Genomic DNA, 25,965 nt, shown 5'->3' on the forward strand with positions numbered 1-25,965 from the left:
CCTCTCACTGAACCCCAGCACACCTCTGGGAAAACTCCTAATGAAGGCACTGGACCACCTGTATGTGCCATATCCACCTGCATCATAGCCAGCGGGCTCAGCATGTGTCAGCCCTTGCCTCTGTCCCACCTGCTCCGTGCTGCTCCAGCCACACTCATCCTAGTGACCAGGCTGGCTTGGACTGCAGCCCCTCCTCTCATTCAGGGCCTGCCCAGATCCCATTTCCATGTGTGAGACCCCTGCATTTGCTCTCTGTTGATCCACACCATCCTGCCACTAGCCACAGAGTCCAGTCTCCACTGGTTCCCAGGGGTCTCAGGGAGTTATCCCTTCTCTGATCTGGCACAGGATGTGTTTAGATCTGCCGAGGCCAGGGTGCCTCCTGTGAGAGGCTGAGTGTGCATGGCCACCAGAACACTCTCCCCACTGCCCTGGGGCCCAGCCCCTGGGCTGTCCCACAGTGAGTGAGAATGGCTCAGAGCAGGACTAGGTGTCCAGTGTGGGCTGCAGAGCGGCTCCATCAGCCTCTGCTGCTCCCACAAAGGTGGGGTGCTGTGGGAAAGGCTGCGTTAGAAAGAATGATTTCTTCGGTGTAGGAAATCTCAGAGACCTCAGTGTGCTTTGAGTGTCCTCAAAGTCTAAATAGTGGACCTGGTACGATGGCCCAGTGGCTAAATCCTAGTCTTGTAGGCACTGGGATCCCATATGGGCACTGGTTCATGTCCCAGATGCTCCACTTCCCATCCAGCTCCCTGCTTGTGGCCTGGGAAAGCAGAGGAGGACGGCCCAAGGCCTTGGGACTCCTGCATCCATGTGGAAGATCCGGAAGAGGCTCCTGGCTCCTGGCTTCCAGTGGCTCAGCTCTGGCTATTGCAGCCACTTGGGGAATGAACCAGTGGATGGAAGATCTTTTTCCCTGTCTTTCCTTCTCTGTGTAAATCTGATTTTCCAAGAAAAATATTTTTTAAAAAAGCAAATAGTAACTCTGAAAACCCAACACATGCCCACAGCTCAGCCTGCATGTTTGCTAAGACCTCATGTGGTGAGAGCATCCCTTGTGCCCATTTCACATACAAACATACTGAGGCACAGCGAGGCCAAGAAATGGGATGGAGTCAGTGCTTGCAGAGTGTGCCCTTCTGACCGCCAGTGGGGCAGGCAGTGTTTCCCTAAGCGGCTGTGAAACTCAGCCTGGAGTGGAGCCACAGGCTGCGACTTCCTGAAGCACTGTGAAACACCTCTCGGCAAAAACTCCCAGCCAGAGAGTGGCAGGTGTGCTACCTCCAGCCACATGACCTGGGGTGGCTCCTCAGCCACTGGAGACTCAGTTTCTTCCTGTGTGGAGTGGAGATAATGCCCTTTGTCTTCCGAGGACAATGCAATGTTAGAGAACCTGATGCATGACAAACAGCCAGCCCCAGCCAGCTTCACACGAGTATGCACTCAGCACTGGCTGTGCTGTCAGCCCAGGGTCAGTGACAGTGTGAGCACCATGGTCTGCGTGTGTGTGTGCCAGAAGGCAGGGTAGATGCCGCACAAGTAATCATTACGGTAATTCCTTACCCGAATGTACCCTGGCACGTGCTGACCCTGAAAACACTGTTAGAAAATGAATTCCCCTAAAGATCACCACATTGCAATGCTTCCAAATAATCTTTGTGAAAACGACCTGCCAGGAGACCCTTGACCAGGACCCCCAGTGGTGTACTCAATCCACCCACTCTCACCGACTCTTGCACTGCAATGCTATGCTCAGAACTCTCACCCGGAACTTCTGATTGATGGGGTAGATGACCTTGGCCTTGAGTGCAAAGGCTGTGATGTTGCTGCTGAGAGATGGCTCACACTCCTGGGAGGAGAGAGAACAAATGGCTTGAGCGGCTTTCTGTGACATAAAGGGGGCATGCGGGGGTCTCCAAAACACTCCATCTGTTACAGTGGCCTGTGGAGGGGACCAGAACAGGAAGAGTTGGCTCCAAGTGAGAGCTCAGTTGCTGGAAGCACGGATGGGTGGGTAGCTAGGTAGATGCTGGGTAGATGGATGAGGATAATGGATGGACAGGTGGATGGATAGATGGATGGATGGATGGATGGATGGATGGATGGATGGATGGATGGATGGATGGGTGGGTGGATGGATGGATGGGTGGATGGATGGATGGGTGGATGGATGGATGGGTGGATGGATGGATGGATGGATGGATGGGTGGATGGATAGGTAGATGGGTGGGTGGATGTGAAGTGGGTGAATGGACAATAGACAAATACTATTAGAAATGGATGACACATTCTTATTGAATTATAACTCTTCAGCTTTGAAAGAAAGGTTTTGAATAATATGAGCTTAATTAAGACTTTCCTAAGAGAATTATTAACTATATTTAAGTGGAGAAAGCAAACATACAAAATCATTCTAAGACAGCAGGAATTACTTCTAGTGTTCTGCAGCCCAGCAGGATAACTGAAGCCTATCCCAACTGATTCTAGCATCTTCCTGATCCCTCCTGTGAGGCACCTGTCCTTAGCACGGTCTGTGTTGAAAAAGGCTTTGGACACAACTGGCAGGTGGCAGAAGGGGAGCAGGAGTGGGAGCCAGGAGCCAGGACCCAGGCATGAGACAGGTAGGTGGAGGAACCTGATGGCCCCGTCTGTGTCAAGGTTGACAAACGCCTCTTGCAGAAAGAACCCCCTGGCAGATGACTGATTTCCTGTTATTTGTTCATCTTGCACCAAGACACCCCATCATGGGGAGCACAGGATGTATTGACAGCTCTGTGCAGGGAACAGCACTGGACTGCACATGATGCTGTTTGTCCACATCTCACAATTTCACAGCGAGGCTCATGTGAGCAGACCTTGGGTGGGCAGTAACCCTGGGTTGAGCGCCCTGAGTCTTGCCCTGTCCACTTGTTGCCTCACAAAAGCAGCCTTGGCAAGACTGGGGAAAACGATCGTGGGCACTAAAGATTGTTATGGCTGCTTCCCTGATGGGGAGTGTGAGACAAGGAGGGCTGAGGCCACATGCCCAAAGTCACACAGCCAGGAAACGCTGCAACCACATCCCGCGGCTCCAGGTCTGATGTCACATGGGGTCCTTCCACCTGACAGCAGTCACAAGGCTCAGACATGGAGGTCCAAAGGCCCCTGCGTGCCCAAGGCCTCAAGTCCAAGATGCTCAAGGTTCCCACATTCCCGCTCCCCACATTCAGCAACACCCCCAAATCCCTATACGTACCCTCCTGTCTCAGTGCTTGAGCTCCTGTCACCCACGTAGCAGATGCCCGTGGAGTACTGGGCTTTGCTTGAACCTGGCTCAGCTCTGCCTGTTGCAGGCATTTGCGACTGAACCAGTGGAAGGAAGGCATCTCTGTCTCTTGCTTTGTCTTTCGAAATTGTGAAAATAAATATGTGTTGTTTTTAAAAGACTTTCAGGACAGGGAAGCTTCCTGGCAATGGCCGGTGACTGTACTCACTGTACACCTAGGACACCGTGCTGACTAATTTCCCAAGACAGACTCATTCACTGGAAAGATGCGGGAGCAGAGACCACTGCACGTTCACATAAGCAGAGGTGATAAGAAAGGCCAGAAACAAAACTGTGAGCCACGAGAGCAAGGCTCACCACCCTCCCAGAATTCACTCTGCAGGGGGCATGCAAAGCAGTGCACACACTTCACGAGGAAACCTTCCAACAGCAGGCTCCTGGTGAGCCCTGTGCTAGCAGCCGCCAGAGCAAGGCAGCCTGGACAGGCAGCCTGGCTTGTCCTGGCTGTCCCGTTCACCTGCAGACTGCAGCTCCCTGGAACGTAGGCCGGGAGCAAGGTCACAGCCCTGGCCAGGAATGAGAAGCCTTCTGAAACAAGGTGGGAGTGCAGATCTAAGGGGTAAGACTGCTTGCATGGTACGCAAAGCAATCTTTCAGAACACCGGCTAAAGCATAATTGCTGGTCTCACCAACATAGCAATCACGCTGGCATGTGCTGAGAGCCCCAGGCCAGGGCAGCAGGACAGCATGCCTGGGAGCCTTCTGGAATTTCCTTTAGTTTGGGCTGATCTGAGCTATTCATTAAACGAAGTCACCCAAATGCAGCAGCACGCATCACAGAGCCTGGCTTTTCTGTGCCGTGTAGACGAGGGAGGCAGAGCCTGACCCAGCAGGCCACACAGCCCTGTTCGCAACCCGGACCAGCTCAAGCCCTAAAGCCTCCGGGGCTAGGCAGGCCCTTACCTCAGCAGCTGGCAATGATTAGCCTGGCTGTGGGCATCCTCTAGGCATGGCTGGCTCGTGACCAGGCAGGAAAAAATGGGTTACGCTTCCAGGGGTCAGAAGACCAGGGCACCCTGTGAGTGTGTCAGAGACGTTCACACCCAGCCATGGAAGAGAGACCCGCAGGTGCTGGCAGCAAGTGCAGAGGCTGGGTGGGGAGTGAGCTCCCAGGGCTGGGCCAGCCTGGCCATTCCTCAGGAGTGTCACCTGGGAAAGCCACCTACCCCTCAAGCCTCGGCTCCCTCATTTGGAAAGGTCGTCCCTCGGGGTGGCTTCTGAGGGCTACGTGAGACCAGTGATGTGGGCGTTTACAAAACTCACAAAGCACAGCCTTAGACTGCGTGGCATCCAGCAGGTGCACAAGGAACTTGAACGCCTTCCTATTCCCAGGGCTGCATGTCCGTATCTGTCTCTGTCTTTGAGTCTATTGTCTGCTTCTGCTTTCAACTTAGCACTCCAACTTGAGGAAGGCAGGACGTGTGGGGGAAAGTCGCCCCCTCTCTTCTCACGGAGCCCGCCAGAAGCAATGCTGTGGGCAGACTAGGTGGCATGGAGGGAGAGGCCAGCAAGGAGGGAACAGGGCACCCACCTTCTCATAGCTCTACCTGAGGCCCAACACCCCCATACCTGGACATTTACATAAAGGACATAGAACAAACAGACTTAAACACACACATTAGTTACAGCACCAGACCCCGAAAACCACCCCATCCGCTCAGGCGCTGGCCCGTTGCTGAGGAATCCTGGTGAGCCAGGACTTGCTCACGGCGGCCATTTCCAGAGCCATCATTAGGACATGTCACTGACATTCACGGCCAAACTTCTCAGAGTGACAGGCCTAGGCATCCACACGCATAAAGCTCTAGAACAGTAAGCACAGCCCAGGGTGATGCCATCAGAGCCGTGGCTGCCCATACGTGTGTGTGTGCGTGTGTCGGGTGGGGGAGAAGGGGAGGCTGACTGTGAGAGGCTCACCTGCAGCACACCTGAGCGGTCAGGTGGGCAGGATGTGGGGAAGCCCATCCCTGTCCACCCCCCGTACCACGTGTCACTTACAGCCAGGGCCTCCTCGTCGTGGGACGTCTGGGCATCCCTTCTCCTCCTCCGTGGTGGGGAGCCGGATTCCGGGGGGGTCTGGGTGTCACACTCCAGATTCTTGAGCAGACTTTGATTGTCTTCTTTCTAAACCCCGGGGTGGGGGCGGGGCAGGGGGAGGGAAGCAGAACACTGCAGCCAAGCAGTCCTGTCCCACTGGGACACCAGATGGCCGCTTCCGCTCGCTTGTGGTGCCACCTGCCTCTCCGTGTCCACCCACCTAGGGTGGGGGATGTGGAGAGGACACTGCACATTCTTCGAGCCATCCAGGTCACCTTCCTCTAAGAGCCCTGGGGTCCCACTTGCCCCGTTTTCCTTTTGGGTCACTTTGGACTGTGAGTATCTTGGGGCTCCCAGATTTGCATGTGAGGGCTGACTCCTGCTGGTGTCAGTGATGTCCCTGGGCGATTTCTAACAAAATCTCTTAGGAGACTTTGAACCCCAGAGGGACTGGGAGCCTGAACTGATGATGATTATCTGTGCTTCTGTGTTGGCAGAAACAGCTACTTGCTGAAGCTTGGCTCAGCCAGGATCAAAGCCCAGGGGCCATCCTGGTCCTTCGGGGAAATCTGACTGGGCAAGGCCCATCCTCTTGTCCTCTGCCCCTCCTTCCCTCCTTCCCATGCTGTGAATGAGTGTCTGGGTATGGGTGATCCTGTGGTTGCCTGAGTCCCCGCGTGAGGAGCTGGCAGATGCTGCAGTGCTTCTAAGCACAGGCAGCCAGGCTGCACCAACAGAGCAGCTTCACGCGTGAGCTCCAGGGCTGTTGGCCTGAGTTGGCCTCTACTAAAAATGGTTTTCGAACAGAAGCATCCAGAAAACCATGCAGCTGACCATCTGCCGATGGAAACGCTCTGACTGGAAGTGCCATGGCATCCTCAGTGAATCCAAAGACCCAACTATGGCTAAGAAACACTCCACAGCTTCCTCTCCGACCAGCGCGGCCCCCAGATGGGACCGCTGACAGAAGTAATGTCACCAGCTCTCAGGGGACTGGCCGGCAAGTGTTAGCAAGCACCTGCTCTCTGTCAGGCCTTATCCTAGCATCGGGAACAGAGGAATGGAAGAATGGAGGGGAGTTTGGTGGGCAAGGTGCAACTTGAGAAGCAACTGGAAGGAAGTGAATGAGTGAGTCTGTGAGCAGGTTCAGAGGAACAGAAAAAGTTAAAGGCCCTGAGGGAGGTGCCTGCAGCTGGAACAGTCTGGGGTGACCATGGGGTGCAGACAGAGATGGATGGCCAGGAGTTTGTGCAGGTGGGGTGGTGGTTAGCATACTCAGCGACATCATCCTATGGGGAGGCTCACTTGGAGGGGTACCTCACTCATCCCACGGGAAGTCAGTGTTTTAGGGGACAGACTCGACTGTGAGAGAGAGAACCCAAGACAAATGAAGGCAGGACACAGATACTGGGGAAAAACTCAGAACAATCAACAATCATTCTAAGCTAAGGCGTGGCCCGTGGTAGATGTTTTTAAGAACAAGAGTGTGCTCCTAAAGATCAAAGCTATAAATGCTCCAGCGCAAGCGGAACATTGAGAGGCATCTCTCCCAGAGAGCAGAGATGGGAAATGGGGGCGAAGGAAGACGGTCATGGGAGGCCCAACTTGACCCTGAGCATATCAGGATAAATAATAGTCATAATAATATTGAAAGAAGCAAGAGAAGATACATGTGGCAAAGAATCACAGAAGAAAGCTAGAAAATATTTCTTAGGTGGAAAAGGTTCCGTGTGCTTCCAGCACCATGGATGACACCAAGCTCACCTTGGCACAGTTTCCAGGACCAGAAGCAAAGAAGCCACGTCTTCAGAACCCACAGGAGGGAGAAAGGAAGATAGGATTTCAAGTTCCACATCCAGGATCCAGATGGAGCTAGTTTGCTCAGCAAGCCATGCTGCAAGTTGGAAAAGACAACAGAAGACACCTTCCTGATTCTAGAGAAAAAGGATTTCCTGTCCAGAATCCCAACTAACCTAACCACATCAGGTCTAAAGATGGGGGGAGCTCCCTCCACCTCCTTCTCAGAAGGCTGCTGGAGGAGGCGCTCCAGCCAGACAGAAAACTCATCAAATCAAACAGGAATACTGGGCATTCCCAAACAAGATCCAACCAGGACAGAGCTGAGAAGTTCCCCAAAGATGCAAGACCCTGCACATATGCGTGCACGCACACACACAGCTCCTGGTGACAGTAAAAGCCCTAGGGCAGCTGTTCTCAAAGTTTACCAACACACAGTTTGCAGGAAGGGAGCCTGTGGGGTGGCCTCCCAGAGATGCCCACACACTGAGTCTCCGGTGGTCAGGAATCCGCATTATTCCTGCAGTGCTGTGGTCCAGACAGCAACCAGCTCCCCCTGGAGCAGGGAGGCACATCTCTAAGAAGACAAGATGGGTCTAGTATGAACTGTACCCAAATTGTACTCAGATGTGTTTAGAGGAAAGGCAGGCCAAGGGGAAGTGAATGAGCCCACAGAAGCTGAGCAAATGGAGACAACAAAGAGCTGAGTGTTGACTTCAGGGGAAAAGCAAAGCCTTGGGCAGGAAAGGAAGGTGCTTGGAACCCCCTTGGTCCTGACTGACCAGGAATGCCGGAGACTTTGTAACCACAGAGAGCTAGCCTAATAACCGTGGCTGGGGAGGCATGCTTACAGGGAATGAGGGAAAGACAGCAAGGCCTCTTGACTTGCCAAAGCAGAGTCGACAGTCCAGTTGAAGGCACAGCAACATGGCCGGTAACTCAGTGATGGAATGCAAACGAACCACCAGAAGGGGCAAGCAAGGTAGCTTTCATGAAGGGGGCAGTGCAAGATATGCAGGAGTGTCGCTACTGTAACTGAACACTTTCAGTTCCATGTGGGGACAATTCTGAGGCTAATAAAGATGCCTCCTAATGAGACCAATGCAAACAATAAGACAAAAACCACAGGGGAAAGTGGTGCAAGGTAAGATTGTGAGCTGTGTGGCTGGGGAACCCAAGTGCCCAGCAAGCAGAATGGAGACCAGTGTGTCCCCATGTCCTCTGGGCTCTGGGGCCCAGGCTGAACAGGGCCAGAGGTGAGCAGGCAGTGTGACACATGTGCAGGTGCATGGCATGGCAGCTTCCTGCATGTGCCTCCTGGGTGGCAGCTGGGGAAGGCTCTGGTTCCTGTCGCACACACAGGAGACTTGGATGGAGCTCCTGCCTCCCGGCTCAGGCGGCTTGGACCAGCATTCTGGGCATGAACCAGTGGCAGGAAGTTTTCCCTCTCTTTGTCTTTCAAATGCCCACATGTGCTCTGCCGGGGCCTGGCATCTGCACACTGTACTGGTGATTCCCCTCCACTCCTCACACAGGACGCTGGTCCTGCATCATCGGCAGCATCCATATCCCCCGCCTCGCTGCGCTGCTCCACCTGCAGCTCTTCCTACAGCATCCCCAGCACGCACACCCCACACCGCACACAGCCCGCGCTTCTGCCTGCCCCGAAGCTCATCTTCTCCTAACTCCTAGTGACCTGGAACGGTGAGCCAGGGCCACACAGAGGCAGCAGCTCCAGCGTCACACCCCTGCTGGAGCACACACACCCATGCCACCAGGACCGCTGTCCCAGGATGCACTCACCGCCTCTTGTGCTGGCAGCCGCTGTGACAGATGCACTCTGTCACGTTGACAACTGCATAACCTCTCCCTGCAGACTTCCTCAGATGCAAGGCAGTGATGTGAATGGAATGGGCCGGGGGCGGGGGGGGTCCCCAGCATGCAGCCTGCAGTGGGCAACCCCGCCAGCGTTCCCAGGTCCAAGGCCCCAGGCTATACCATCCTCACATTTACCTGTAATGCAGCCAATCCTACCCTCCCTGGCCCAGGATTCCCAGGCATTCAACGAGCCTCCTGTAGGGCTGATGAATGGACAAATGCATGAATGTGGTGGCTGGGACACAGGAGCGGTCAGTCAACCCACGCAGCACAGAAGCAGGCGTGGGCGCCCGGAAGGCGGTCTCCAGCACTCAGACCTGGGCTCTACTCTCAGCCTCCTACCCAAACCCTCGGTGCTGTGAGGAGACTGAGGCCCTTTGCGTGGGCGCTGCAGGCTGAAACCCCAGGTCCCATGGGGAAGGTGCAGGCACTCCCGCGGAGGGGGGCAGTGTTCCAGGGCAGAGGCGTGGGTGGCTTCCCCCCACCCCAAGCTCCCTTTCAAATCACTGCCTTGCACTCTGGCCGGGAGCAGACAGGGCGGGGGACCGGGTACCCGACGCTGGAACTAAAGTAAGGCTCCGGGACTCAGAGAAGCCGGAGGGCCGCGCTCCGCCCCGCAGCTGCCCGCTTGGCCCACCCACCTGGAGCCGCGGGCGCAGGCGGCCTGCGCGGCGGCCGAGCCAGAGGCCGAGGCCCACTCCGAGGGCCGCGCCCAGCAGCACGGCGGGGGCCAGCAGCGCGGGTGCTGGGCGCAGCGCGTCCCGGCCCAGCGGCAGCCGCGCGTCGCTCGCGCAGGCCATCGGCGGCGATCAGGAGGCGCGGGCCCCGCATCCCGGCCGCCGCGCGCTGCCCCGGCCCGCCAGCTCGGCGACGCGGGTCCCGCGGCCGGTGGCCCAGGGCGCGGCGAGCTGGCCGCCTCTTTGGCAGCTCTAGCCTCGGCTCCCGCGGTTCTCCCGCCTCTCAGCTCCGCTGGGCTGGAGGGAGGAGCCTGCAGCGTCCGCCCAAAACTTTGAGCTGCTCCCGCTCCCAGCACTGAGCATGCTCGAGCGGCGCGCAGAAGCCCCTTCCTGGAGAGACTGGGGGAAGAAGAGGGTTTGCGGGGAGGGGGCAGGAGGGGGACCAGAACCTCCAATTCGTGAGGAAGACATCGTTCCTTCAAGTGCACTTGAGCGCTTACGACCTGCTAGGAGCTTGGATTGAAAAAAATTTGTTTTTAAGATTTATTTATTAGTTAAGTCAGTTATTCAGAGAGGAGGAGAGACAGGTCTTCTGTCCGCTGATTCACTTCACTAGCGGTCCTAACGGCCGGTGCTGCGCCTATCTGAAGCCAGGAGCCTGGAACTTCTTCCAGGTCTCCCTCGCGGGTGCAGGGTCCCAAGATTTTGGGGCATCCTCAACTGCTTTCTCAGGTCACAAGCAGGGGGCTGGGTGGGAAGTGGAGCTGCCGGGATTAGAACCGGCACCCGTATGAGAACCTAAGCCACTAGGTTACTGCGCCAGGCCCTGGGATGAGATTTCTAGGACCTATCTCAAACACCCTTTGTGATGGGCACGCATGCGCAAGTACACAGACACGCAATCATCCATGCAAACACATGCATGGGTACACCAGGTGCAACAGGCCCACAGCCACAAGGCCACACACGCAGGCATTCACAAACACGGGCACACAGGCACACATGTATATACGCCCAGAGCCTCGCGCACACACACGTGCACACTAGCAACACGCTGGCAAGAGTACACACACAAAGCAGCTGTGTCCACTCTTGGGTAGCGGAGGGGCCCAAGAGGGCAGGGCACCCAAGGGAGACACCTGTGGGCTCAGCCTGCACCTCTGCTCAGTGTCCATTGTGCCTCACCGCTTCCTCCTCCATCCTTCTGGGCTCCTGCCCCGCCGGGCGCACAGCGTGGGGCCTGCAGCCCCCAAGCTGCTGCTTCACCTCGGTGCCCCTCAGGATATCCCGGCGTTCCTTGAAAAAAACACGCGATTCTTGGCACTGAACTCGATTATGAAGCTGTTGGAACTTCTCAGTGCCGCAGAGTGGTGAGCGCAGCCAGAGCTTGCCACTGACCCTGAGTGTTGGTCCCCAGGAGGGTACTCCTGGGGGTGGCGCACCCGGTGGTGGGCTCAGCTGGGTCACCGCTTCCCAGAGACAGACCGCATGGCCCGGCCAGGTCAGGTCCGGAAAGGCTGTTTTTGGAAAGTGGCTGCTGCCCGATGAAGTTCAGCCCCGGGTATGGAGCGAGCGAGCGAGCCTAGGCACGGCGTCCAAGTCCCCCAGGCTCGCCAAGCCCCAGATGCGCCTGTTTGTCCCAGAAAACTTTTCCCGGCGGCTCGCACTGAGCATGCTCGGCGGCGGGGCGGGCCCGGGTCCGGAAGCTCCGGCAGCTGCGCGGCGCTGGGGCTCTGAGGGGTTGCGGGTCCCCGGCGGGCGATGGGCACCCGGGGATGCCCCGCGCGGGTGCCGGCCGGGGGCCTCCTGGTCGCGCTCCTGGCGCTCGGGGTCCGAGGCAGACTCCCCACCAGCCCCCTGGATCCCCTCGGGGCCCCCGGGGCTGAGCTCGGCGGCTCGGCGGGGGCCTGTCCCTGGCGACGCGAGGCGGGGCCCCAGCGGACCGCACAGGTAAGGAGGGCCGCCTCCCAGCCGCGTCCCAGGGCTCACTGGGCGGGCCTGGCTGGGTCCGCACCGGCGCCTGGGCGGCCCCTTAGTCTCTGCCAGAGAAAGGGGCGGAAGGAGCCCCGAGGATGCGCCGGGGGTTTCACAGGTGCGCTGTGCGTGCAGACCTGGAAAACCAGGGGAAGGCACGGACGGCGTCTTTGGTGGCCTTGGGTTTCACTCTGCTCTGGGTTCGAATCCGACCCTGCATCCTTCGAGGGCGGCCCAGCACTCTGGGCCTCCTTTCCTGATCTCCAAGTAGGGGTCCTGGCTGTACCCACCTCCTTCCGCTCGCCTTCCCCGCCTCCCGCCACTGTGGCCATCCAGAGCCCACTCACTCCCCTCACCTCTGCTATGTTGAACTCTTCTCAAAACCTGTGCAGAATCCATATAGTGTTTCCTGTTTACAGTCGGGGTCCCAGCTGCGCTGGACGGCTGTGGAGCCCCCTGCCTGACCCTCCTGCTCCGGCCTTGTCTCAGCAGAGCAGCTTGGGAGTCCTGAACACACAGCCTATGCGGCATCCTGCTCTTCGTGGGGTAGCCTGCCCTCCAGCCCCTCTGCACTGGGCGCCAGCTTCCCTGGGGGACCTGGGGGCCTCCATTACCTCTCGGCCTCTGGCTCCCCAGCTCTGCTCAGGCGCGCTGGCCTCCCCGCTGTCCTTGAGCACCACAGGGCCTTGGTATGCACTGTCTGCAGATGCTCTTTGCTCTCACGGAATAAGCAGCAGCCCAGGGCACGCCCGGGACAGGAGCTGCCAGGTCAGGCCTCGGCTGTCCTTCTGAGTAAGAAGGGAACTGTGGATGGTCTGATTCCCGGGGTGACAACGGCTTCTTTCCTCTGTCCCCGGCCTTCCTGGAACATGTGAGCAGAGATGACAGAGCAGTAGGGTTAGGAGGTGGGTGGGGGAGCAGACTGCTGATGGAGAGGCTCTGGATCTTGCTGGTGGGTAGTGGGCAGCTGGGAGGGTATTGGGTTCTGGGGGCTCCTTTGAAAGTGGGGCCAGACAAGTGTGGACTGGGACTGGACGCACCAGGCCAGGCTAGACTCCAGCACTATCTGGTGCTCTGGAGGACCAGGGTAGATGTAGGATGGGCTAGGCTAGGTTTCTGCCTCTACTGCGTCATGAGTGAGCCGTGTCTGGGTATGGACAAGCCTTGGCTGAGCTGAAACATCCAACAGTAAGAACCAGAATGGGTTGAAGGCCAGTAAGGAAACTCCACTGTTCCTATTAGGACAGCAGGTAGACTAAGTAGGGCTGGCTCATGGACCCACCGGTATGTGGGAGATCTGGCATTGGGGGAGGTTCTGATGGAGGAGCCGGAGCAACTCCTCTGGCAGGACACAGTCCCTGCAGGTGAGTGCAAGAACCACAATAGGAAACAGCCCAGACCAGGCAATGAAAGGTACCCACAGGCATACATTTGGCATAGCTCAGAGGCAGACCAGGCTGAACCAGTTGACATCACCCGCTGACAAATCTGAGTACCAGAACAGGGTGTGGCTTGGGCCAGGTATGGTTGCAACACATACCAGTGCACATTAGGGCTGAGATTGGATGCCTGGTGGGCTGGGGTAGGCTATAACCCTCACCAGCGTCAGCTGGAATTGGAGGGTGGGCCAGGTTGGGCCAGGCTACAACATCCACTGGTAAATGCCAAGGTGAGGTGGGCCATACCAGACTGGGCCACAGCGCCCAACCAGCAAGCGTGAGAACCAGGGAGGGAGGAGGCAAAGCCAGTAGGGGGAACATGGAGGGCTGCCCTGCTGAACAGCCGCTCCCATTGGAGAGCATGAGCTGGGATGGGGGAAGACCAGACCAGGCAGGGCTACAGCATCTGTGGGCCTCATATGGACTAGATCAGGGAAAAGCCAGGCTGGGCTGATTGTTCCTACTGGTACAAGCATAAATTAGAGTGAGTGAGGATTGGTTGAACTTTGCTGCAGCATCAGCTGGCAGATGCTGGCACTGGGGCTAATTCTGTCAAGTTACACTGCAGACTCACCTGGAGAAGGCATAATCCAGGAGTGGTCTAGGAGGGAAATAGTGGGCACCTCCCTGTTGGGTTACCACTCCCACTGGAGAGCATGAAAACCAGGACGGGGCAGGGGTGGCTAGACAGAACAGCACCTGCCAGTATGTGTGAGGGCTGGAAAGCAGGGTTGGTTGGGTTACACTAGGCTTCAATGCCCATTGACATGTGTGAGAGCTAAATGGGATATGGGACAGACTGAACAAGTCTGCTGTACATACTCGCAAGCATGGGAACTAGGGTAGGGGCAGGCCTGGTGGGGGTTATGGGGAGTCGCCCCAACTAGGCTATACTCCCATTGGTTTGCGAGAGGGCTGAGCATGAAGTGGGCAGGATTGGGCTAGACTGCAACAACCATTGGTTCACAAGGAAGACAGGGCTGGAAACAGAACTGGCCCAGAAATTGCAACCACCAGCATGTGCATAAGCTGATTGGGGCGACGGTCTGTACCGGATCCTGTACTGGGAAGCACATACAAGGATCAGGTCTGGGATCACCTCAGATGAAGTTTCTCTGGGGATCCCTCCAACTGAGCTGCCGGTCTCAGAACTCCAACCATGAAAAGACTATGTCAGCCAGTGGACTCTGAAGAGATTTCATCGTGCTTGCAGCGGCAAGATTGGAAGCAATTCAGAACTGCTGAACTATCAAAACTGCATGAGCAGGACCCTCGGAGCATGCCCAACCTCGGGGATCTGGGATGGGTGGGAGGCTGGATGGGGCTTCTCCCTTTATCTCTTCTCTTACCCCAGATACAGAAAAATAATAATAATGTGGAAACAATGGTCTTACCCACTTTCCTGTAGCCCTTGACCCTTTGTGCCCTGATCAACTATGTAAAGATTACCAAAATGAAAGAATAAAAGAAAGCAAGAAAGTGGCCATGGCGGGGACATGAGGAGTCGCTGGAATGCTGTGTGCTGTGCTGGGGAAGTGACGTGAGTGGCTAGCTGGCCTCCCTGCCCAGCTTGCAAAAGAAAAAAAAAAAAGGAGGGCATTTTGTCCGTATTTTGATAGTTCATAGAACAAGCTTTATGTTTGTTTTGAAACTATTGAAAACTGTTGCCTGACCTAGGCTTATTACTGGATTTGTCTTTCCTGATAACTGCTGCAATTGCATTATTAAAAATTATTGAACAGTTGTTTGGAAAGTGAAAAAAAAAAATGAAAGTGGGCCAGAGAGGTGTATAGGATTGGTTGAGAAAAGCAAAGTATGTGGCCCTAGATTCTGGTGTGAGCCAGTGGAGGGTGGAAATGCTGCTGGTCTCGGAAGCAGCAGGTGTAACGTGGTTGTCAGACACCGAAGCAAAGGGTGTTGACAGGTGGTCTGTGTCTGGGGAGGAGTCTGGACAGGGGAGGGGCACTGGGAAAATGGCGGCACGCAAGTCGCCTTTCAGTGATTGGAAAGCGAAGTCCTAGGGCCAGGTCCTAGGGAGTGCCATGGCCAGTTGGACCAGGGTTCAGCACAGCAGATGCAAAATATGTGGCCTGTGTAATCAGAAGGGGTCCAGAGCTGTGACCCAGAGGCCAAGGATGGACAGGGTTTCAGGAAAAGAGATGCATGGGGGTGGGCAGCAGGAGGCACCCCAGGATGTCCACACCCCAGCCCTTGGAACCTGACAGTTTACCTGTGGTGGGCATGTGGTGTTGAGCATGGGTCCTCCTGACCTTGACCTAGGGCAGGGTCCCATTGTTTCCACAAGGACCCTTAAGTGTGGAAGAGGATGCAGGATTCAGATGAGGATGCTCCGAGATTGGTCTGAGGACTATACCTACCGTGGCTGGCTCTGCGATGGGGGTGGGACACAGGCATGAGCTAAGGGACTAGTCGGTCTCTGACAGCCAGTAAAGGCAAGGTGACAGCTCCCTAGAGCCCCCATGGGCTAGCACGGCCAGGGTGACACCTTGAATCTTGGCTGGAAGCCCCTTGTTGGACTCATAACCTCTAGAAAATACATGTGTGATGCTGTAAGCCCTACATTGGCAGTCCCTGGTTACAGCAGCTGTAGGTGGTAAGGTGCGTAGAGGGCAGAGAGTGGGCAAGTGGCCACGGTGGCCCTCACGGGAGTTCTGACCTTTCTGTCGTCGTCCACAAGATCCCGGCTTGGATGCAGCTCTCCTCCTCTTCCCAGCCCTCCGCAGAAAGGGGCTTTTTGGTCCAACTTCTTTCTGTACACCCCCACCCCATCATCTTAAAGCCTGGGCTTGGTTTGCAGAAGCTCTGCTCTTTAAAGGACTCTGAACGAGTTGGGAGGAAGCTTGGAGGATCAGACACCCAGAAGGGCTGAGAGCCTGCACTGGGGACACACAGGCATGTCCACACTGCCAGCCAGAGCCCAGCTGTGCTAGCCCCATCCAGTGTCTCATCTGCCGCCCAGTGAAAACTTGCAGGGTGTTGGGAATTCCAGACTAGAACTCCCCTAGTCTCATTGAGTTGGTGAAAAGCAGAGCTGTGGTTCAACCTGGGTCCATCTGACTCTGAAATGCCACACTGGTACCTGGAGGGCAGCTGGGATGGTGCCAAGGGCCTCAGAAGAAGGGAGGCTGAGTTTGTGCTGGGGAGTTGCCAGCATTCCAGCTGGGGGTGCAGGTGCAGGTCATCCCCATGTTAGTGATGAAAACTTCACCCTTCAACAAGTCCAGGAGCAGCTCCGGGAATCCCCTCTCCCGGGGACACCGCCCCAGGGACACGCAAATCTGTGCACATACGGGTGCCTTATATACAGTGATGCAGAATTTGCTTACATAAAATGATGTGCCTCAACCTGCTTGTTTTAAATCGTCTCCAGATGGCTTCTAGCGTTTAGCATGAGTGCTGAGTAAATAGTCGTATTGTGTAGGAACAAACCGGAGGCAAAGTGAGCAATATGAACCTGGGTGGCACAGACACAGTTTGGTATTTCAATATTTTCAGTTCCCCACTGGTTGAGTGTGGATGTGGAATCTTCGTGGACATGGGGGCTGACTGCTCTATCTGCTTTGTTTTTCCTAGGGAAAAATAATGCTATTCATGATCATTATGATTTTTTTTCAGGACTCATAATATGTTAGCAACTATATAATAAATAAAATTTTATAAGAAGCCATGATTCTATTTATTTATTATTTTATTTTTTATGTGAAAGGAAGAATTACAGAGAGCAGAGACAGGGAGAGAGAGGGAGAGCTCTTCCATCCACTGGTTCACCCCTGAAATGGCTGCAACAGCAGAGCTGAGCCAATCCAAAGCCAGGAGAGAGATCTTCCATCCAGTGGTTCACCCCTCAAATGGCTGCAGTGGTCAGAGCTGAGCAGATCCAAAGCCAGGAGCCAGGAACTTCTTCTGGTCAGTCATGTAGGAGACCAGGGACATGAGCCATCCTCTGCTGCTTTCCCAAACCACAAGCAGGGAGCTGAATCAGGAGTACATCAGCTGGGACACCAACTGGCTCCCATATAGGGTGTTGGTGCTTCAAGGTGCTTCAAGATTCAGCTTGCTACACCACATGCTGGCTCTTTTTGTTTTGTTTGGATCAGCAGGTTCTTAAGTTAACAATCCCATGTCTTTTATATTTTCCAGGACTTGTGCCACGTGATTTGGCCCAGAGAGGAGTACTCCGACTTGAAGACTGCAGGTATGCTTTGCTTTTGGTTGATTTGTCCTTGACTGACAAGGAGGACCAGAGCCCTGCCGCCTACTCCCTGCACCTTCAGTGCTCTCTCCATCTCCCTACCTTGGGCAGGTGGGTCACTCCCTGGCTCCCTGTTGATCAGCAGAGAGGAGCGGATGAACCAAGCACTGTGTGTGTGTCTGCCCGGCGTTTCCTGCCCTGTGACTGCACTAATGAAACATTACAAAGCTGGTGACGCCAAACAACATACGTTTATTCTCTCAAGAAGGGTTGTCTCTGCTCGGGCTCCTGGGACTGTCAGGATGCTGTGGGATCCTGACTCTGGGACCCCTCTGGGGACCTTGCTGTCATGCCTTTGTAGCCCCTGAAGCTGTGTTGCCCGCATTCCGGGGCGTGGTGCCTGCTGTAGTCTTCAAAGCCAGCTGGGTCCCGTCTTGGCCCAGTGATCACGGCGTCTCCTTCTCTTCTAGACACCTGTGTGTGCCTTCAGGGGCTCCTCTCTTGCCTCTTGGGACCCTGGGCTTAGGTACACTGATGCAGGCGGGTAACATGCACAGCTTGTAGGGTTAGGGCCCGAGCGTCTCCAGGGTCTTTAGCTGGTCGACCACACTGAGCGACAGGAGTGCAAGTGACACTGACTTAACGGAAGGGGCTCGTGCAGCTCCTTTATCTGGGAGTCGGAGCTGGCAGCACAGGATCCTGGCGATCTTCCTGTCCTCCCGTTGCTTCCCCCTCTGCTGAGGTGCCTCTCCCATGTGGCAGCAGGGGCATCGATTCTTGGGGGTATGGGACCCTCATCGCCAGCACTTACAGGTGGTGGTGATTTTTCCAGGGGGACAAAAGACTCAGTTGGGTCCCCTGTCCATCCTTTGCACTATTGGGAGGGCAGGGGCTGCCTTTTTCTGGGCTCTGTACTTACATCTGGAACCCCAAGGGTCCTGGTGGACCCCCTTCTCCTGCCACTGGGGAAGGAAGGGGCCTTACTTGCCGGAGAGGAGAAGCAGGTACACAGACGGCCTCTAGGCTCAAGGTGTCCTGTTGTTTGTGTTTGGCAAGGCCCCATAGCCCAGATGGGCATCTGTTTTCTGCAGCACCCACGTGGTTTCCTCAGGCCCTCCTAGCTGGGCTGAGTTGCCCACTTGCTGGCTTCCAGCAAGGGCTGGGGACTGTGGCTTCCCCATTGTTTACAGTAGGAACCCTCATCCCCATCCCAGTTACGCCCACTGCACCTTCTACAGGTGCCATTCAAGGAGAAGCCGAAGGAGCAGGGAGGGTGGGTAGAGAATGTGGGATGAGGAAGGGTGGTGCAGGAAGTGTCACTATGCCCCTAGGTCCATATCGTGGAATTCGTTCATGTTATATGCAATAAAAATAAAATTTGGAAGGCTTTAATTTTAACTAGGGCTCAGTTCCACATTTTTTTCTCCAATTTTTGTTGTTTTCCCACTGATATTTTGAAACTACATAGATTTCAAAAACACTTTTAAAAGAGAGATTGGCTTACTGATTTGAAACAGTTACAGGAGGAGAAGGAGAGACAGAGCTTACCCCTCTGGCTCACTCTCTAAGATCCTCAGGGGCCGTGCCGTTTACCCTGGGCATTAACAGGCAGCTATCCAGGAAGTGGAGCGGTCAGGACTTAAAGCGGTGCTCATATAGGATGCTGATGCCACATGCGTTGGCTTTACTCACTACACAACGCTGGCCCAGTATTTAAAATTAAGAAAACTTTACTTGGAAGGTAGACAGAGGACAGGAAGATCTCCGTCCCAGCAGCTCACCCCCCAGCTGCCTGCATCATCACCCCTGGGCCACACACCTGCTCCAGGTCTGTGTCTCAGTAGCAAATGGTGGCAAAGGCTCAGCTGCAGCATTTCGGCCAGCAGACAAGCCTGTTGCTTAGCCTCATCCTCAGACACTCATAAGGCCTTCCGTGAGTCATACAACTCCTGGTTGGCATTTTGGCCACCTTTCCAGGTGAGGGACTTTGGCTCCAGGAACATGGATGTGCTAGCATCTTTTATGCATTTTAAGATTTCTTTGAAAGGCACAGTTGCAGAGAGAGAGGGAGAGACAGAGAAAGATCTTCCATCTGCTCGTTCACTCCCCAGTGACTCCAAGAGCTAAGGCCAAAGCCAGGAGCCAGGAGCTCCATCTTAGTCTCCCTTGTAGGTGCAGGGGCCCACTGTTTTCCCAGGCACATTAGTGGGAGCTGGACTGGAAATGGAGCAGCCAGGACTTGAACCGCTGCTCATAAGGGATGTTCATGTGGCAGACAGTGGCCTAACCTTCTGTGCCACAGCACTGGCTCCTGTCCAGTCCTTCTGAGGGGTATTTCTGTGCTTACTGACGCATACTGCATCTGGGTTTTCGAAGTGCATGGGCAGAGAGTAGATGCTGCTGGGGATGCTGATACAGCACGGCTCGGCGGGCGTCTGTGCCTGGCCGCACGCGGCACTCCCATGGCCTCTGGGGCAGGTAGGTGCTCTGAGGCACCCGCTGAGGCCAGAGTTCTTTAAATGTTCAGACCAATGGCTTTATTTGCTGGGTGTGGTCTGTTCAGCTGGCAGCTTGGCGGCTCCACCTGTCCAGTCTCGGGGAAGATCTCCGGGCACTTTTGAGAGCTCTGGTAAGGAGATGGGCATCAGGAGCCCAAGGAGGGGCCGGCCTTGCGCGTGGATCACTCTCTTGTGAGACCTGACTCCCACCCCAAGCCAGCAGCACTCGCCTTTATGGAGGGCGACCACCTCCCCTGCGTTCTGCTCTTTAAGGTCCTCCAAGCTTTCACTTCTGTCACCTTGGGGATTGAACCCCCCCACACACAAAACTCTGGGAGGTAATCTGTCCAAACTGTGTTAGGGAAATCGAGGTGCAGGCTTGCCCAAGGTCTCCATTGCTGAGTGGCACAGCCAAGCTTTGAACCCAGTGCTGCCTGAGTCTGTGCGGTACAAACCACCCAGGAGCTGCCCTGCTTGCACCTCCAGAGAAGGAGCCCTCACTTTAAGCCAGACCACGGCTGAGGCTGGAGTGATGGCTCAATTGGCTAATCCTCCACCTGCAAGTGCCAGCATCTCATAGGGCCCCGGTTTGTGTCTCGGCTGCTCCATTTCCCATCCAGCTCCCTGCTTGTGGCCTGGGAAAGCAGTCGAGGATGGCTCATAGCCTTGGGACCCTGCAGCCACATGGGAGACCTGGAGGAAGCACCTGGCTCGTGGGTTTGATTGACTCAGCTCCTTCTGTTGTGGTCATTTGGAGAGTGAATCAGCAGATGAAAGACCTTTCTTTCTCTGTCATACCTTCTCTTTATAATTCTGCCTTTCCAATAAATAAATAAATAAATATATATATGTAAAAAGGCAGTCCTATGCTCTGGGCTTCCTACACGGCAACAGGTCTCATTTTCCTGGCAGAGGGAAGATGCTGTCCATCTGTCCATCCATCCATCTGTCTGCCCTTCGTCCATGCTCCCGCCTGCCCTTCGTCCATGCTCCTGTCTGTCTGCCCCTGCATTCACTCTCTCAGCACATGCCTGCCAGTGCCCTCCTCATATCAGAGTCCACCACAGGATTCCATCACCGTGTCCTGCCGTCTGGCCACAGCTCTAATGCATGCGTGCTGTTTCATTGCAGAAATCCTACTTGAAACAAGATTCAATGTGCAAGTTGAGGTGTCCAGCCCACCGCTCACTTCAGCAGCCTCTCCCGGGCCGTGGAGTCAGTCCTTGTTTGCTTTCATGCCCTCCTGGCCCAGGAAAACTTTCTTGAAAGCAGAGTCCTCTAGAACACACCATTTGGTAAGTGACAAGCTCGAGACATCAATACAGATACCAAAAGTGGGGCAGGAAATACGTTTTGAGCCAACTGTGTATAAAAACGTCACAGGTTTCTGAAAACAAAAAGCCTTCTATCATGGCAAGCGCACGTTGCCGCTTCTGCTGTCGATATGGCTGGAAGTTCAGAAGAGCAGGGGACTGGAACCCGCGCGTTGGGCGGCCACTGCCAAGACGCTGCCGGGCGTCTGCGCTGCCCAGCAGGTGCCGTTGCTCACCCAGCAGCATCAAGCATACTGCACGTGCTCAGCACACATCACCGTCCGTGCCTGTTCTCACTTGAGCCACGAAACCTGAACAAGCAGTGGCTTGTTTTCATTCACAGCTGGGAGCCCAAGGTGAGAGGACTCGGGGAGAAGCGACACTGCGAAGTCAGCTCCAGGCTGCTGCTGGTTTGTTTCAAAGAGACTTGTTGAATGTGAGAATGACACAGGGAGAAGGCAAGAGCTCCGCCATCCATTGAGTCTCTTCCCACATACCCTTTAAGCTTTTAAAGCTGGGTCCGGGCCAGGCAGAAGCCAGGAACTGAGGACCAAATTTCCATCTCCCACGTGAGTGACAGGCATCTGATCCCTTGCCGTGTCCGCCTGCTTCCCCGAGTATGTCAGCAGGAACCAGGAGCATTACTGGGCCTCAAGCCCTCATGCTCTGAGAGGCCAGGCAGGTATCCCAAGTGACATCTTGGTTCTTAGGCCGAGGGCTGGGTGATTACCACGGGTACAGAGCCACAAGGAGAGTCACTGGGCTCAGCTGGAAGCGTTTGTCACCGACTGGGAGGCCAAGATCCATGGAAACATTGTCCCTCTGCATTCCAGGGGCATGATGCAGACAGGCCGATGCGTGCTGCAGGCTGGAGAGGTGGTCCTTCTGGCATCTTCCAGCCCCGGGTGGCCCCTGCCTCCCTTGGCTGCCTCCATGTGTCTCTGCTTGTCAGTCGTCCATGGTGACACGTGGTGCTGGTTTCAGGGCCCACCCAGAGAGCTCAGCAGGAGCTCATCTTGAGGTCCTTTGTGTCTTCAAGGAAGCTCATGTCCGCAGGTCCTGGGAAGTGCCCCCATGGCACCTGTTCCCTGCATCGCACAGTGCAAGTCGCTCCCTCATTGAGTAATTTCCTCCCACGATCTTACTGTTTTTTTTTAAAGACTTATTTATTTTTATTTGAAGGGCAGCATTACACAGAGAGTGTGAGATCTCATGTGTTGGTTCACTCCCCCCAGTGGCCACAAAGGCCTATCCCAAACCGGGGCCAGGAGCTTCTTAGTGTCCCACTTGAGTACAGTGGCCCATGCACTTGGCCCTTCCTCCGTTGCCTTCCCAGGCCGTTAGCAGGGAGCTGGATCAGCAATGGAAGGACTCATTTCCTGTGCATCTGTGCTGCCATGCAGCCGTGTGTTCCCGTTCCTTCTGTGTGGCATTTGTTTTCCAATCCTTTAATGCCCTTCAAGAAAGATCTTCCAGACAACTGAGCCGGATGAGCAGCAGTGGTCTTGTTCTCCCCGGCCCATTACACAGGTTCTCGCCTTGTATTGGACAGGGGTGGCATGCCCACTTTCTCACCTCCCACTGCCCTCTGTGGTTTCTTGTAGTCGGGAGATACTTCAGGAGGAGCTCTGAAGACTTCGGGGAGCGGAGTCATTTTCCAGAAATGCGCCCTGGTAAGCTTCCGCAAGTAGCTGGTTCTTGGAGAATCAGGGTGTTTTGCCCAAAACATGCAGTAGGAGCGGGTGTTAGAACTGGCGAGTCAGGGGCAGCTCTGGCCATCTAGGCCTACGAGAGACGGGGTCGACAGCAAAGGATCGGCGCTGTGACTGGAATCCCAAGGTTTTCTTTCTGCGTCATCAGCCGTAACCATCTATAGTGATCGTTCAGAATGGGATGGAAGATGTGACGTCTTTAGATCTTACTGTGCTTCTTGGTGGATTTAAAAATGTGCTTCATTTTGGGGGTCTTTTACTCATTGCACAAGGTGACTTTTCCTTAGGCTTGTGTGGGGTCCCCACCTCCTCTCAGTGGCTTAGTGGCAATGGAAGGACTCATGGGGGTCGGGAAGCCGCCCCACAGACAGCTGCAGTCCAGCACAGTGCAGGGCCACAGGTCAGAGTGAGCCTGGGGAGTTGTGCCTGGGGCAGAGCCGGGAGAGGCCAGACACGAGCCTAGAGCAGTCCCCTCACCCCTCGCAGGGTCAGGCGGACAGCTCGTTCTTCCCTCGGCTGCCAGGTGTGCTCATGGGCGTGCAGCACCAGGAGCACCAGCAAGACCTGCCCAAGCCTGACCTCGGTGGCCGAGCGTCCATCCAGAGGCCGCTCTTCAGCTGCAGCGTGTCCCGGGGCTGCCGGCACACTATGCCTTGCTGCCACTGACGGTTGGGTATGGTTCAGCCCCAGGTGTACGCACAGGTCCACCTCCCGGGAGCAGCTCAGGGCGAGGGCTGGATCTGGAGTGTGCTGGGGTTTGGACAGTTCCGGGTTGCTGAGCTAACACTTCAGTGCATGCCCTGCGTTTTCTCACTGCCCTCCGTCTTCTACTTGCTGGCTTTCCTGGATGCCTGCTGCTTCCTGCTGCTCCGCCCTTCCGGAGGGGTGCTCTGCCGTTTGCATGCAGTGTGCGTGATCAGACAGTGTGCAAGTACCTGCCTCCTTCCTGCTTGTCCCTGAGTGGCAACACGCCACACTTAATGCTGCTGCCCACTCGGTGTCATTGGCATTCCAGAACGCCCTTTGCTTCCTGCTCTGGCCTCCAGCGCCTGCCCCTGATTTGTCAGAGCTGGACAGATGGAGACGCAGAAGGGTGGGCGGGTGATCAGGTTAGAAGAAGAGTGAGCGAAGCTGCAGAGCCCAGAGGGTGAGCCGGCTTCCCCTGGGCATGGGGCCTCTGCCAGCAGCAGCAGCAACAGCAGAGCCATGTAAATACATGGACCAGTAGGCAGACGAGGTCAGACGGCCACTAGAGACCCTGGACAGGGCTGAGTTCTCCAAGGCACTGGACAACAGGGAGCATTTCCTGCTAACACCGTCAACCAGTTTGAGGGCTGAGCACTTGATGTTTTGCTCATTTTCTGAGATCTTCTGCAGGAGACTGTCTCTGCGGGCCAGGATTCCAGCCTCTTGGCCACCGTCTCCTAGCAGCAGGCTGGTGAGCTTGGAGGCCAGGAGGGGCCTGATGACTCCCAGAGCCACTGGGAGACCCCGTTCGCAAGCCTCAGCAGTGCACCTGCCCTCTTCCCGGCCCCCATTGTCCTAGGTGTCTGGGCACAGCAACCCACAGACCATGCTGGTACGGCTGCTGGTGGACAACGTCAAGACGTCTTCGTCGGCCAACCTCTCGGATCTGCTCCTGCTGGACAACATCACCGGCCTCACCGTCAGGGATTCGGGGGGAAACAGGACTGCAGATGGATTCCAAGCTTTTGGGAGGAAGTTTCTGGAAGGTAGAGCAGAGCTGGAAGTGACAGAACAAGGTCATGGGGTTAAGCAGGGCCTCACTGTATACACTTGCATGGTCAGTCTCCACTCCATTGGGATACCGAGGAGAGGATCACGTAGCACCCACACAAACACGGAGGTGGAGTCACGCGGGACCCCTGGGAGAGCTGTCCCCAGGCTCAGCAAGATGAGGACTGAGTTGTGTTGTGAGGGTTGACGTGAACCTAGGAAGCATGCTTGGGTGCCGATCTGTGTGCACACATGGCTCAGGTGTGTTCAGCCATGTTCACCAGATGACTGCATGCCGACAGGCCCTCAACTGGTGGGCTTCAGGGCGGCCCCTGTGCTCAGCTGGCCTGGCCTGAGGATGCAGCTCTGGCAGCAGCTTGCCCTGTTTTGGGGAGGGGTCACAGCTGGAGCAGAGACCCTACCCCAGCATGTGTCATCCCAATCTCCCTGCCTGCCCCCTGCCCGCCCCCAGGCAAGTGAGATCCCAAGGCTGAGGGGGGATGAGCCTTCCAAGCCAGTGCACACTGTCAGGGGCGGGGCTGGGGACATTGTCCACCAGCAGCCGTGCCAGCATGGTCTGTATGTGCTTGTAGGAGAGCATGGGCTGGGGGGCAGGGCATAGGCAGAGTGGGCAGGGCATGGGCAGAGTGGGCAGGGCATGGGCTGGGGGGTGGGGCATGAACAGAGTGGGTGGGGCATGGGCAGAGTGGGCAGGGCATGGGCTGGGAGGGGCGGGGTGTGGCAAAGGCAGAGTGGGTGTGGCATTGAGCTTGGCCAGCCCCTCCCTGACACCCCTCACATCTCTGAGCAGCTGGAGACTCCTACTGGGTCAGCTACACGGCCTCGATGGACGCCAGAGCCCTTGGGACCGGGAACAGCCTGATGCTGCCTGCCCAACTCACCTTTCAGAGCTGGTCACCGGTACTTCCTCTTACTTGTTTTAAAAAAAGTGTGTTTATTTCTTCGAAAGGCATAGCAAAAAAGAACAATGGCGACACCAAGAGATCTTCCATCTGCTGGTTCACTCCCCAGGTGTGCTGGGCCAGACCAAAGCCAGCAGCTTGGAACTCTGGGTATCCCATGGGGTGGCAGGAGCCTGAGCCTGTGGCCATCTTCCCTGCCTTCCCAAGTGTGTGGATAGGGAGCTGGCCCTCAGATGGGACGCTGGCATCACATGTGTAGGGTGGCTGGGCCGCAACACTGGCCCCTCCATTCTCACTTGTAATGTTTGTCTCATTGCTGCGGAAGGAGGTTTTTTTTACTTAGGGCACAGAGCTGTTAGGTCGTCCCGCCCCTCTTGTGGTGGTGTCATGTTTCTGATGACAGTTCAGGTCCAGGGGTCCCACACATGTGGCACATGATATC

The 25,965-nt window shown here is 55.8% G+C and overlaps 2 protein-coding genes across 2 annotated transcripts in view; one reads left to right on the plus strand and one right to left on the minus strand.

The window, feature by feature from the left end:
• EVC (EvC ciliary complex subunit 1) overlaps nucleotides 1-9,837 on the minus strand; it is a 37,038-nt gene extending 27,201 nt beyond the window's left edge. The window contains exons 1-3 of the mRNA XM_040966171.1: nucleotides 9,679-9,837; nucleotides 5,324-5,449; nucleotides 1,766-1,849 (exon numbers count right to left, since the gene is read on the minus strand). Coding sequence (XP_040822105.1) covers nucleotides 1,766-1,849; nucleotides 5,324-5,449; nucleotides 9,679-9,837 — 369 coding nt within the window. The remainder of the gene's footprint in view (nucleotides 1-1,765; nucleotides 1,850-5,323; nucleotides 5,450-9,678) is intronic.
• Nucleotides 9,838-11,475: 1,638 nt separating this feature from the next.
• EVC2 (EvC ciliary complex subunit 2) overlaps nucleotides 11,476-25,965 on the plus strand; it is a 69,244-nt gene continuing 54,754 nt past the window's right edge. The window contains exons 1-6 of the mRNA XM_040966314.1: nucleotides 11,476-11,664; nucleotides 17,289-17,343; nucleotides 20,970-21,133; nucleotides 22,756-22,824; nucleotides 24,410-24,596; nucleotides 25,412-25,521. Coding sequence (XP_040822248.1) covers nucleotides 11,476-11,664; nucleotides 17,289-17,343; nucleotides 20,970-21,133; nucleotides 22,756-22,824; nucleotides 24,410-24,596; nucleotides 25,412-25,521 — 774 coding nt within the window. The remainder of the gene's footprint in view (nucleotides 11,665-17,288; nucleotides 17,344-20,969; nucleotides 21,134-22,755; nucleotides 22,825-24,409; nucleotides 24,597-25,411; nucleotides 25,522-25,965) is intronic.

This window comes from Ochotona curzoniae, unplaced genomic scaffold (genome assembly GCF_017591425.1).
Source record: "Ochotona curzoniae isolate NIBS_2020 unplaced genomic scaffold, NIBS_Ocur_1.0 scaffold_4505, whole genome shotgun sequence".
Lineage (NCBI taxonomy): Eukaryota > Metazoa > Chordata > Mammalia > Lagomorpha > Ochotonidae > Ochotona > Ochotona curzoniae.